This window comes from Mustelus asterias, chromosome 24, assembly GCF_964213995.1.
Source record: "Mustelus asterias chromosome 24, sMusAst1.hap1.1, whole genome shotgun sequence".
NCBI classification, from domain to species: Eukaryota; Metazoa; Chordata; class Chondrichthyes; order Carcharhiniformes; family Triakidae; genus Mustelus; species Mustelus asterias.
The window spans coordinates 43,122,077-43,136,600 of NC_135824.1; the positions used below are offsets into that span (position 1 = coordinate 43,122,077).

The 14,524-nt window shown below is 44.1% G+C and overlaps 1 protein-coding gene across 3 annotated transcripts in view; it reads left to right on the forward strand.

Annotated features, from left to right (window-relative positions):
- Window positions 1-11,199: 11,199 nt before the first annotated feature.
- Window positions 11,200-14,524, forward strand: part of LOC144511343 (uncharacterized) — a 103,686-nt gene continuing 100,361 nt past the window's right edge. For all 3 annotated transcript variants that reach the window (XM_078241619.1, XM_078241622.1, XM_078241620.1), the window contains exons 1-2: window positions 11,200-11,441; window positions 14,277-14,369. In XM_078241619.1, coding sequence (XP_078097745.1) covers window positions 11,354-11,441; window positions 14,277-14,369 — 181 coding nt within the window. In that variant the 5' untranslated portion in view covers window positions 11,200-11,353. The remainder of the gene's footprint in view (window positions 11,442-14,276; window positions 14,370-14,524) is intronic.

The following is a 14,524-nucleotide window of genomic DNA, read 5'->3' on the forward strand; positions in this document are numbered from 1 at the left end:
CAAGGCGAGGGATGGGATCAGTACAGAGGCAATTGAATTTGGAGCAGGATGTAAAAGCGTGGCTTCAGTCTTTCCAATATTCAGTTGGAGGAACTTTCTGCTCATCCAGTTTTGGATGTTGGATACGCAATCTCTGATAAGTTAGCAACAGTGCTGGAATCCTGAGAGATGATGGTGAGGTGGAGCTGTGTATCGTCAGCCTAAATGTGAAAACTGCTTTCAGATGATGAAAGCAAGGGGCAGCAAGTAGATGAGAAATAAGAGGAGGCTAATGGTAAACCCTGGGAGGGCACTGAGGTAATGGTGCGTGAGCAGGGTGGGAAGCCATTGCAAGTGCTTCTCTGGCTATGATTTAGATAGATAAGAGTGGAACCAGGTGAGAGCAGTCCCACCCAGCTGGAAGACAGTGGAGAGATGCTGGAGGAGATGATGTGGTCAATCAGGTCAAAGGCTGGGGGAGGGAAAGTTTACTTTGGTCATTGTTAGATAGGATGCTATTTATGACTTTGAGCTCTAGTGCTATACTGGGTGGAAACCTGATTCGAAGATATCAAACATGAAGTTCCAGGACAGCTGGTCATGCATTGTGGAGGTGATAGTACACTCAAGGTCTTTGGAGATGAATGGGAAGTTCGAGTTAGTTGATCTTGCATTGGTTCATGAATCAAAGTTTGTTTTTTTTCACATCAATTTCAATCTGAGGGATAGAAACTAATTAGCAATTAAAGGCAATGGAGGCCTCTTTGGCAGATAGCTTCAGGTTAAAAGGAAATGCAAGTTGATTTATTATTGTCATGTATTAGTATACAGTGCAAAGTATTGTTTCTTGCGCACTATACAAACAAAGCATACCGTTCATAGAGAAGGAAAGGAGAGGGTGCAGAATGTAGTGTTACAGACATAGCTAGGGTGTAGAAAAAATCAGCTTAATATAAGGTAGGTCCATTCAAAATTCTGATGACAGCAGAGAAGAATCCGTTCTTGAGTCGGTTGGTACGTGACCTCAGACTTTTGTATCTTTTTCCCGATGGAAGAAGGTGGAAGAGAGAATGTCCGGGGTATGTGGGGTCCTTAAGTATGCTGGCTGCTTTTCCGAGGCAGCAGGAAGTGTAGACAGTCAATGGATGGGAGGTTGATTTGCGTGATGGACTGGACTTTGTTCACAATCCTTTGTAGTTTCTTGCGGTCTCAGTCAGAACAAGAGCCATACCAAGCTGTGATACGTCCAGAAATTCTTTGGTGCATCTGTAAAAGTTGGTGAGTTGTAGTGGACATGCCAAATTTCATTAGCCTCCTGAGAAAGTAGAGGCATTGGTGGGTTTTCTTAACTATTGCTTTGGTGTGGAGGGACCAAGACAAGTTGTTGGTGATCTGGACAGAACATAAGAACTAGGAGTAGGCTACCTGGCCCCTCGAGCCTGCTCCGCCATTCAATAAGATCATGGCTGATCTTTTTGTGGACTCAGCTCCACTTACCCGCCCACTCACCATAATCCCTAATTCCTTTACTATTCAAAAATTTATCTATCCTTGTCTTAAAAACATTCAATGAGGTAGCCCCAACTGCTTCACTGGACAGGGAATTCCACAGATTCACAACCCTTTGTGTGAAGAAGTTCCTCCTCAACTCAGTCCTAAATCTGCTTCCCCCTTATTTTGAGGTCATGCCCCCTACTTCTAGTTTCACCTGCCAGTGGAAACAGCTTCCCTGATTCTATCTTATCTATTCCCTTCATAATCTGATATGTTTCCATAAGATCTCCCCTCATTCTTCTGAATTCCAATGAGTATAGCCCCAGTCTACTCAGTCTCTTCTCATAAGCCAACCCTCTCAACTCTGGACTCAACCGAGTTAATCTCCTCTGTACCCTCTCCAGTGCCAGTATATCCTTTCTCAAGTAAGGAGACCAAAACTGTACACAGTACTCCAGGTGTGGCCACACCAGCACCTTATACAGCTGCAACATAACCTCACTTTTTAAACTCCATCCTTCTAGCAATGAAGGACAAAATTCCATTTACCTTCTTAATTACCTGCTGCACCTGCAAACCAACTCCTTGTGATTCTTGCACAAGGACACCCAGGTCCCTCTGCACAGCAGCATGTTGCAATTTTTTACCATTTGAATAATAGTCCATTTTGCTGTTATTCCTACCAAAATGGATGGCCTCACATTTACCAACGTTGTACTCCATCTGCCAGATCCTTACCCACTCACTTACGTTATCTATATCCCTTTGCAGACTTTCAGCGTCCTCTGCACACTTTTCTCTGCCACTCATCTTCGTGTCATCTGCGAATTTTGACACCATACACTTGGTCCCCAACTCCAAATCCTCTATGTATCCAGGGTTGAGTGTAAAGCCAGGGAGATGGCGTCTGCTGTGGGACCTGTTGTGGCAATAGGTGAACTGTAGAAGAAATCATCATAGAAACCCTACAGTACAGAAAGAGGCCATTCGGCCCATCAAGTCTGCACCGACCACAATCCCACCCAGGCCCTACCCCCATATCCCTACATATTTTACCCACTAATCCCTCTAATCTACGCATCCCAGGACACTAAGGGGCAATTTTAGCATGGCCAATCAACCTAACCCGCATATCTTTGGACTGTGGGAGGAAACTGGAGCACCCGGAGGAAACCCACGCAGACACGAGGAGAATGTGCAAACTCCACACAGACAGTGACCCAAGCTGGGAATCGAACTCAGGTCCCTGGAGCTGTGAAGCAGCAGTGCTAACCACTGTGCTACTGTGCCGCTGTAGGTGGAAGAGAAATAAAAAGCCTCAGATATTTTCACTAATAAACTTGGACACACAATTCGCAGTGTTGGTGCCTTAGGCACTGGGAAGGCAGTGGGGTTTGTTAATTTGGCAAAGAAAACCATGGTTGAAGCTAATGAGGTGCAAAAGAATGTAAGCCTGGTCAGGTTGATAAGCATTTGCCAGATCTCTTTTTAAATAATTTACTTATGTGGGTAAGATTTATGTGTGTACCAGAAGGAGTAGGTAAAGGAGTTGAGATTTTAAGAGCTACAGGTTGAAGTCGTTCTTTAATAGTGAGAGATGAGGAAATATATAGTTTGGAAGGAATATGCCAGAAAAGATGGAAATATGTCAAGTCAGTGATGAAGGGAGTAGTATTCCATTACGTAAGGGAAGGTTGGAAAGTCCAATGAAAGTGGTGGTAGGAATAATAGAGAAATTATGTAGCTGGATCACTGGTGGTAGTGATACCTACTATGGTTGAAAAGCCAGTGGTCAATCAAACAACTGAGGTGCTGTAGGAAGCATATCCTGGAATTTTTCTTGATTGTGTGGTAACAAGATCACAAAGCCACAGCCCCCGGAGAAATCAACGAGTAAAGGCAATTGAAGCTCAGTTATCAGAAACCATTTTTGACCAGCTGGTTGAGAAAGAACAAGAACAGTTGGAGGATGAAGCGGATATAGAACCATAGAATCCCTGCCCACCCAGGCCCTATTCCCATAAACCCTCAGACATACCCTGCTCATCCCCTGATACCTAGGGTCAATTTAGCATGGCCAATCAACTAACCTGCACATCTTTGGACTTTTAGTCTTATCTTTTAGTTCAGTAAAGTTGGCAGAACTGCAACAGAAAAGTGCAGACATAAAGCAGTTGTATCAGAAAGTGTACACAGAAGAATAATCTGAGTGTTTTACATTAAAAATGATGTCTTAATGAGAAAATGGAGATCTTTATTCAGGCAGATGAAAAATGGGCAGAGGTTTATCAAGTTCATGGGGTGGCACAGTGGTTAGCACTGCTGCCTCAGTGTCAAGGACCCGGGTTCAATTCCGGCCTTGGGTGACTGTGTGGAGTTTGCGCGGGTTTCCTCCAGGTGCTCCAGTTTCCTACCACATGCCAAAAATGTGCAAGTTAGGTTGACTGGTTGTGATAAATTGCCCTTTAATATCCGGGGGATTAACAGGGTTGATATGTGGGGTTACTGGGATAGGGCCTGGGTGAAATTGTTGTCAGTGTAGACTTGATGGGCTGAATGGCCTCCTTCTGTACTGCAGGGATTCTATAAGTTGTATTGCCAGCGAGTTGCAGGTATTGTATAAGGTACCAGCAGGAGGTCATTTAGGAGTAAGGAAAACACAAGCGAAAATACAGAAACAGTTTTATTGGACTGGAATCGCATAAAGGTGGAGTTGAAGTTTGCTGGACATGTCAGGTAATAGGAAAACTTCAAGCGGTAATAAAATCTTAATACTCATTCTGGCATTTGAGAATCTCTACAAGGGTCTTGATTGATTGTGCAAATGCAGGAGAATAATTCATCCTAAATATTGGGGTGCTTGAATCTGAGCGAATGCAGTTTTTTTTGGGCTGTCCCCTGGGGTTTCAGAGTAGGGTTTAATAGGAGGAGTTAGGCTTGCAAAGACGAACAGGCAGATTCTGCTTGGGTCTGCAAGAAGCAGGATGAATCTTTTTTTTCTCTCTCTGGAGTTTACTATTTGGGACCTGCTAGAAAATGGGTATCTCTCTCCAGAGGTGTTCTGAAGGCTTGCGGGATGGTAGCCCACATACCAGCATGTAAGTCTGAGTTGTTTCACTGATTTTGAAGAGGAGTTTAAGTCTATAAGGAATATTGCTAAAACTGGAACAAACGGAGATCGGTTTGATGTTAAGAATTGTATCTCATCATAGAACATTACAGCGCAGTACAGGCCCTTCGGCCCTCTATGTTGCACCGACCAGTGAAACCAATCTAAAGCCCATCTAACCTACACTATTCCAACATCATCCATATGTTTATCCAATGACCCTTTAAATGCCCTTAATGTTGACAAGTCCACTGCTGCTGCTGCAGGCAGGGCATTCCACGCCCTTACTACTCTGAGTGAAGAACCTACCTCTGACATCTGTCCTATATCTATCACCCCTCAATTTAAAGCTATGTCCCCTCGTGCTAGCCATCACCATCCGAGGAAAAAGGCTCTCACTATCCACCCTGTCTAATCCTCTGATCATCTTGTATGCCTCTATTAAGTCACCTCTCAACCTTCTTCTCTCTAACGAAAACAGCCTCAAGTCACTCAACCTTCCCACCATACCAAGCAACATCCTAGTAAATCTCCTCTGTACCCTTTCCAATGCTTCCACATCCTTCCCATAATGCAGTGACCAGAACTGTACGCAATACTCCAAGTGCGGCCACACCAGAGTTTTGTACAGCTGCAACATGACCTCCTGGCTCCGAAACTCAATCCCTCTACCAATAAAAGCTAACACACCGTACGCCTTCTTAACAACCCTATCAACCTAGGTGCCAACTTTCAGGGATCTATGCACATGGACACCGAGATCTCTCTGTTCATCCACACTATCAAGTACCTTACCATTAGCCCAGTACTCTGTAATCCTGTTACTCCTTCCAAAGTGAATCACCTCTCACTTTTCCACATTGAACTCCATTTGCCACCTCTCAGCCCAGCTCTGCAGCTTATCTATGTCCCTCTGTAACCTGCCACTTCCCTCCGCACTGTCCACAATTCCACCTACTTTAGTGTCATCCGCAAATTTACTAACCCATCCATCTATGCCCTCATCCAGGTCATTTATAAAAATGACAAACAGCAGTAGCCCCAAAACAGATCCTTGCGGTACACCACTAGTAACTGGACTCCAGGATGAACATTTCCCATCGACCACCACCCTCTGTCTTCTTAAAGCTAGCCAATTCCTGATCCAAACCGCAAAATCACCCTCAATCCCATGCCTCCGTATCTTCTGCAATAGTTTACCGTGGAGAACCTTATCAAACGCTTTGCCGAAATCCATATACACCACATCAACGGCTTTACCCCCATCCACCTCTTTGGTCACCTTATCAAAGAACTCAATAAGGTTTGTGAGGCATGACCTACCTTTCACAAAACCGTATTGACTATCCCTAATCAAATTGTTCCTTTCTAGATGATTATCAATCCTATCTCTTATAATCCTTTCCAAAACTTTGCCCACAACAGAAGTAAGGCTCACTGGTCTATAATTACCAGGGTTGTCTCTACTCCCCTTCTTGAACAAGGGGACAACATTTGCTATCCTCCAGTCTTCTGGCACTGTTCCTGTAGACAATGACAACATAAAGATCAAACCCAAAGGCTCTGCAATCTCCTCCCTAGCCTCCCAGAGAATCGTGGGATAAATCCCATCCAGCCCAGGGAATTTATCTATTTTCACACTTTCCAGAATTGCTAACACCTCCTCCTTATGAACCTCAATCCCGTCTAGTCCAATAGCCTGTATCTCAGTATTCTCCTCGACAACATTGTCTTTTTCCTGTGTGAATACTGATGAAAAATATTCATTTAGCGCCTCTCCTATCTCTTCAGGCTCCACGCACAACTTCCCACTACTGTCCTTGACTGGCCCAAATCTTACCCGAGTCATTCTTTTATTCCTGACGTACCTATAGAAAGCTTTAGGGTTTTCCTTGATCCTACCTGCCAAAGACTTCTCATGTCCCATGTTCACGTATTTCAATTGTTAAAAGTTAAACTAATTTATTTGTTGCATTTAAACTGTATAGTTAAAGTTTGTTTTGATCAAAGTTTCCGGGTGTGTCAACAGAATCACACCTGGAGTGAAACACCTTATCCTCACATTAGACTCCAGCTATTTTTTTATTTTGGCATTAGTCTAACTTCATAATATACCTTGGAGTTTCTGATCTGGTCGCTAGCAACCTACCCTCATATCTGTTTTGGATGGGTGTCCATTTGTTTTTTTTCACCCATATGGCCTGCAATAAAGTACTTGTTCAAAAAAATTAAAGAATGCTGAAACAAAATGCTGGACGCACCAAGCATTCAGTAGCTATTTATTGTACTGAGGAGGACTGCAGCAGATTACAAAACTTGACACGCTTGCAGAATCATTTCTCATTTTCCTCTACCTCCAGCCTGATGTCACCACCAAATACATCTTCCCCTCAGCTACATGGGCTCCAAACATTAACTCTGTTTCTCTCTCCGCAGATGCTGCCAGACCTGCTGAGTTTATCAAGCATTTTCTCTTTTTGCATCCCCCTCCTTTTGGCAGAGGCAGTTTCCTCTATGATGCCCTGGGCCACTCCTCAGTCACCCCCAACTCCCCTTCCTGTGGCACTTTTCCATGCAGGTGAAGGAGATATAACACCTGCCCAACCTTTTACCATCTGATATCCCAGACAGCTCCTGTCATTCTTTCAACCTAGTCTAATGTATTCACTGCTCACAACGTTTGCCTCAAAACTCTGGAGGCCAAATGCAAATTGAATGACCACTTTACAGAACATCTCTGTCCTGTCCACAGGCATAATCTCAAGCTTCCAGTGGCCTATCATTTTAATTCTCCTCCTTGCGCCCACACTGACATTTCTGTCTTTGGCCTGATGCACTCTTTCAGAGAGGCTCAATGTAAGCCACAGGAAAAGCACCTCCTCTTCCGATTAGACCCATTACAACCTCAACATTAAGTTCAGCAATATTAGCAACTCCGTCCTCCATTTTGTTCCTGCTTTTCAGACAGCAGCTCACTTGCTCTTGGCACATCTTTATTTCTTTTCTTGCCCTCGTCACCATTTCCATTGGCCCTGGAAGACAAACTCTTCTGTCGTTCCATCCTGAGTGTCTTCCACCCTACCTACCTTTTTGTCCTTGTCGGCTCCCCTGATCTTGCTCAAAATCTATCACATCATCTGACAGAGTGGTTATCTCTGGACTCTTGCCTGTACCACGGGATAGTTTAGAGAGGAATAGGGAGAGGGAAGGTTTGAATTCATGGCTGAGGGGATGGTGCAGGAGGGAGGGGTTCAGGTACTTAAGCAATTGGGGCTCGTACTGGGGAAGGTGTGACCTCTATGAGAAGGATGGTCTACACCTTAATCAGAAGGGGACCAATATCCTGGGGGGTAAATTTGCTAAGGCCATGCAGGGAGGTTTAAACTGATTCGGGGGGGGGGAGGGATCCTGAGTAGTGGGGCTGAAAGTGAGGGATGCATGGATGGGGACTGCAATGCACGGCATTGCAGAGGTGGGGTGGAGCAGGGTTTGAAATGTGTATACTTCAATGCCAGGAGTATTCGCAATAAAGTGGGTGAACTTGCAGCGTGGATCAGTACCTGGGACTTCGATGTTGTGGCTATTTCAGAGACATGGATAGAGCAGGGGCAGGAATGGATGCTGCAGGTCCCGGGGTTCAAATGTTTTAGTCGAAGTAGGGAAGGAGGTAGAAGAGGGGGAGGGGTAGCATTATTGGTCAGAGATTGTATCACAGTGTCAGAGAGGAGGTTTGATGAGGACTTATCTGTTGAGGTAGTATGGGCGGAGATTAGAAATAGGAGAGGAGAGGTCACCCTGTTGGGAGTCTTTTATAGACCTCCTAAAAGTTCTAGAGAGGTTGAGGAAAGGATTGCGGAGTCAATCCTGCTTAGGAGTGAAAGTAATAGGGCAATTGTTATGGGGGATTTTAACTTGACTAATATTGACTGGAATTGTTATAGCTCTAGCTCGTTAGAGGGGTCAGTTTTTGTTCAAAGCGTGCAGGAAGGTTTTTTGACTCAGTAGGTAGACAGGCCAACTAGAGGTGAGGCTATATTGGATCTGGTGCTGGGAAATGAGCCAGACCAGGTGCTAGACTTGGAAGTTGGTGTGCATTTTGGTGATAGTGACCACAATTCGGTTACGTTCACCTTAGTGATGGAAAGGGATAGGCATGAACCTCGGGCCAATGGTTTTAGCTGGGGGAAGGGTAATTATGAGGCTATTAGGAGAGAATTAGGAAACATAGGTTGGACTAGGAGATTACAGGGACTGGGAACGTCCGACATGTGGAGTTTTTTCAAGGAGCAGCTACTGCGAGTCTGTGATAGGTATGTCCCTGTCAGGCATGGAGGAATTGGTAGGGCTAGGGAACCGTGGTGCACCAAAAAAGTTTCTTTGTTGGTTAAAAAGAAAAAGGAGGCTTATGTTCGGATGAGACGTGAGCACTCGGGTAGTGCACTAGAAAGCTTTAGATTGGCTAAGAGGGAGTTGAAGAGCGAGCTTAGAAGGGCTAAAAGGGGACATGAGAAGACTTTGGCGGATAGGGTTAAAGAGAATCCTAAGGCGTTCTATAGGTATGTCAAGAACAGAAGGTTGGTTAGGGCAAGTTTAGGGCCAATTATAGATGGCAGAGGGAAGTTATGTGTGGAACCGGAGGAGATTGGTGAAGCATTGAACCAATATTTCTCTTCGGTGTTCACGCAAGGGGACATGAATATAGCTGAGGAGGACACTGGGTTGCAAGGGAGTAGAATAGACAGTATTACAGTTGATAAGGAGGATGTGCAGGATATTCTGGAGGGTCTGAAAATAGATAAATCCCCTGGTCCGGATGGGATTTATCCAAGGATTCTCTGGGAGGCAAGAGAAGTGATTGCAGAGCCTCTGGCTCTGATCTTCAGGTCGTCGTTGGCCTCTGGTATAGTACCAGAAGATTGGAGGTTAGCGAATGTTGTCCCATTGTTTAAGAAGGGGAACAGAGACTTCCCCGGGAATTATAGACCGGTGAGTCTCACTTCTGTTGTCGGCAAGATGTTGGAAAAAATTATAAGGGATAGGATTTATAGTTATTTGGAGAGTAATGAATTGATAGGTGATAGTCAGCATGGTTTTGTGGCAGGTAGGTCGTGCCTTACTAACCTTATTGAGTTTTTTGAGAAAGTGACCAAGGAGGTGGATGGGGGCAAGGCAGTGGACGTGGTATATATGGATTTTAGTAAGGCGTTTGATAAGGTTCACCATGGTAGGCTTCTGCAGAAAATGCAGATGTATGGGATTGGGGGTGATCTAGGAAATTGGATCAGGAATTGGCTAGCGGATAGGAAACAGAGGGTGGTGGTTGATAGTAAATATTCATCATGGAGTGCGGTTACAAGTGGTGTACCTCAGGGATCTGTTTTGGGGCCACTGCTGTTTGTAATATTTATTAATGATCTGGATGAGGGTATAGTTGGGTGGATTAGCAAATTTGCTGATGACACCAAAGTCGGTGGTGTGGTAGACAGTGAGGAAGGGTGTCGTAGTTTGCAGGAAGACTTAGACAGGTTGCAAAGTTGGGCCGAGAGGTGGCGGATGGAGTTTAATGCGGAGAAGTGTGAGGTAATTCACTTTGGTAGGAATAACAGATGTGTTGAGTATAGGGCTAACGGGAGGACTTTGAATAGTGTGGAGGAGCAGAGGGATCTAGGTGTATGTGTGCATAGATCCCTGAAAGTTGGGAATCAAGTAGATAAGGTTGTTAAGAAGGCATATGGTGTCTTGGCGTTTATTGGTAGGGGGATTGAATTTAGGAGTCGTAGCGTTATGTTGCAACTGTACACAACTCTGGTGCGGCCGCACTTGGAGTACTGTGTGCAGTTCTGGTCCCCACATTACAGGAAGGATGTGGAGGCTTTGGAGAGGGTGCAGAGGAGGTTTACCAGGATGTTGCCTGGTATGGAGGGGAGATCCTATGAGGAGAGGCTGAGGGATTTGGGATTGTTTTCGCTGGAAAGGCGGCGGCTAAGAGGGGATCTTATTGAAACATATAAGATGATTAGAGGTTTAGATAGGGTGGATAGTGATAGCCTTTTTCCTCTGATGGAGAAATCCAGCACGAGGGGGCATGGCTTTAAATTGAGGGGGGGTAGTTATAGAACCGATGTCAGGGGTAGGTTCTTTACCCAGAGGGTGGTGAGGGATTGGAATGCCCTGCCAGCATCAGTAGTAAATGCGCCTAGTTTGGGGGCGTTTAAGAGATCCGTAGATAGGTTCATGGATGAAAAGAAATTGGTTTAGGTTGGAGGGTCACAGTTTTTTTTTTTAAACTGGTCGGTGCAACATCGTGGGCCGAAGGGCCTGTTCTGCGCTGTAATGTTCTATGTTCTATGTTCAAGCTTTTCCCAGTTCTGATGAATGGTCACAGTCAATGGAATATTAACTCTGCCTCTCTCTGCATAGATGTTGCCGTATCCTGCTGATTATTTCCAGCATTCTGTTTTTGTTTCTGCTTTCGAGCAACCTCAGTATCCTGCTTTTCTTTTGGATTACTAGTTCAGTAATATAACCACTCTGCTACCATACCTCAGTACGTGGATGGTGCATACCTTCTCCTTGCTCAGCAATGCGTGAATCATGTTTACTGTTTCCTCACAGGATGTTGCAAATAATCGAAGGCCTCGGAGACGATGTGAAAAAAAGCCCCTCTTCAATGCCGTACAAATCCATGGTGCCACGAATGACCAGGAGTCTCAGAAGGAAGTGAAGACAATTATTCCCATAAGGGATGGTGCAATAAAAATCCATGAGAATATGAATAAGCAAGGACCCATGAAACAAACCAGAGAACTTATACCTGTTGAAAATGTATTGCAAATAGAAGGGTCATTCCGTTTTCAAGGTAAGTAACAAATGTACAGTTTTATTTACACAGAATGCACCAATATGTCCAGCCATGGTATTACTGGGATGCTTGTGGATAAATGTGGTTACTGCAATTCGTTCCTTGTTTGCCTCATTTAGCCCCCCGCCCCGCCCCAATTCTCTGGAGCCTGTCTCAGTGCTGATTCATTGTGTATGATCCTAGATGAGTGTTAGCTGACTATCATGTGCAAAGGTCATATCCTATCATTGTCTTGGGGCCACAGATGGATACATTTCCCAGTAGAGGTAGTAATAAGGAATGGCAGCTGTTTTCATCTCTTTTCTGGTCCCCATACGCAACATCTTTTACAGGTGCTGACGGACTTGTATTTTGCAGTGAGTTTAGTTTGTACTTGGTCACTGCTTTGATGTAGAATGGGCGTCGATCCTACAATTTTTGAAGTTCTTTGGTTCAGTACCAGTGTACGCAGAAGATTTCCTACTGACTGTTGGGGACAGTAGTTTTATTTGAATCCCTCCAGAGACTATTTGTGATCTTTATGTTTTCAAGAAAGCATTGGAATGGATAGGAAGCAAAACATAACTTAACACATTCCAAAGCACTAATGTTTAAAAAATGTTATCAGTTTCCCTTGGTATCTTGTGTTTAACATAATTGAGATGTGGAGATGCTGGCGTTGGACTGGGGTAAACACAGTAAGAAGTTTAACAACACCAGGTTAAAGTCCAACAGGTTTATTTGGTAGCAAATACCATAAGCTTTCGGAGCTTGCTGCTCCTTCGTCAGATGGAGTGGTCTCTGTTCTCCAACAGTGCACAGACACAGAAATCAAGTTACAGAATATTAATTAGAATGCAAATCTCTACAGCCAGCCAGGTATTAAAAGGTACAGATAATGTGGTTGGAGGGAACATTAAACACAGGTTAAAGAGATGTGTATTGTCTCCAGACAGAACAGCTGGTGAGATTATGCAAGACCAGGGGCAAGCTGTGGGGGTTACTGATAATGTGATATAAATCCAACATCCCGGTTTAGGCTGTCCTCGTGTGCGGAACTTGGCTATCAGTTTCTGCTCAGCGACTCTGCGCTGTCGTGTGTCGTGAAGGCCGCCTTTGAGAATGCTTACCTGAAGATCCAAGGCTGAATGCCCGTGACTGCTGAAGTGCTCCCCCACAGGAAGAGAACAGTCTTGCCTGGTGATTGTCGAGCGGTGTTCATTCATCCATTGTCGTAGCGTCTGCTACGTTGCTACCAAATAAACCTGTTGGACTTTAACCTGGTGTTGTTAAACTTTTTACTATGTTTTCCCCAGTCCAACGCCAGCATCTCCACATCTCAATTATGTTAAACACAAGATACCAAAGGAAACTGATAACACATTCCAAAGCACTAATGTTTAAAAAATGTTAAGTTATGTTTTGCTTCCTATCCATTCCAATGCTTTTATGAAAACATAAAGATAACAAATAGTCTCTGGAGGGATTCAAATAAAACTACTGTCCCCAACAGTCAGTAGGAAAACAGTCAGTAGACAATCACCAGGCAAGACTGTTCTCTTCCTGTGGGGGAGCACGTCAGCAGTCACGGGCATTCAGCCTTGGATCTTCAGGTAAGCGTTCTCCAAGGCGGCCTTCACGACACACGACAGCGCAGAGTCGCTGAGCAGAAACTGATAGCCAAGTTCCGCACACATGAGGACGGCCTAAACCGGGATGTTGGATTTATGTCACATTATCAGTAACCCCCACAGCTTGCCCCTGGTCTTGCATAATCTCACCAGCTGTTCTGTCTGGAGACAATACACATCTCTTTAACCTGTGTTTAATGTTCCCTCCAACCACATTATCTGTACCTTTTAAGACCTGGCTGGCTGTAGAGATTTGCATTCTAATTGGTATTCTGTAACTTGATTTCTGTGTCTGTGCACTGTTGGAGAACAGAGACCACATTATCTGTACCTTTTAAGACCTGGCTGGCTGTAGAGATTTGCATTCTGACGAAGGAGCAGCAAGCTCCGAAAGCTTATGGTATTTGCTACCAAATAAACCTGTTGGACTTTAACCTGCTGTTGTGAGACTTCTTACTGTGCTTACCCCAGTCCAACGCCGGCATCTCCACATTTTAACATAATTGAGCAGATGTTTTACTGTGCAAGTTCTCTCAACTTGGAATTCAGGCTTGTATAATTAAATTAGTGCCACAAATAAATATATGCATTTTAAAAACATGTTTCCTCAAAAGGAATGGCTTAATGTAGGAAATATTTTAATCAGATATTGCCTTAATCTGTAATTGTAGTACTTGAGTAATTCGAGTGAATATGTTGTGTGTAAGTATGTAAATATGGGAAACATGGAACCACATAGAATATTGTTTCTTTTTGATGTGATTTCGTGTAGTTAAGGTCCTGTTGTAACTTTATTCTTTGTTCCCCATTCACATTGCTCCATTGTAAAACCCGGCGACAGTAAAGTTCTCCTGCTGGGGGTTACCTGGGGTTGGAATGGTTATGGCTAAGAGCAAAAAAAGGATTTTGCATTTTCCTCCTGTCTCAGTATCGAATCTAACTGGCTTCCTCTTTTGAGAACTTCACGTGGTGGAATATAATCACCAGGAAGAAATTAGTGGCGCAAACTGGTATGGGATGATGGAGGCACCAACAGCAGAGAGGATGGAACTATTTCAGCAGTTAAGAAGCTTAGGGGGGGAAAAACAAGTATCTGGCATTCTAGTTTAGTTGAGCAGTCTCGATTCTCAGACTGTCTGATGTAGAAGGTTGTTCTAAAATGCAAAGGGAGCATTCCAGTTATTCTGGCAATCTGATTCCTAACATTAAAACTTTCACCCAGGTGACTTGGAGATTGAAAACCTTGAGCATAAACTACGAGATGATCTGAGATGGAGTGGAACACATGAAATACTTCATCCAGCGCTCCAGAAATGTTGGTACATTTTCTTTTCTCTTGGACCCATTTGTGATTGTCAAAATTTCATTCAACCACTGCAGATGGGCAAAAATGTGCATGGGCAATGACCTTTTCATTTCGGATCTGGGTTAAAATCTAATCTAGACATAGGATTAAACAGTTGATTTCTG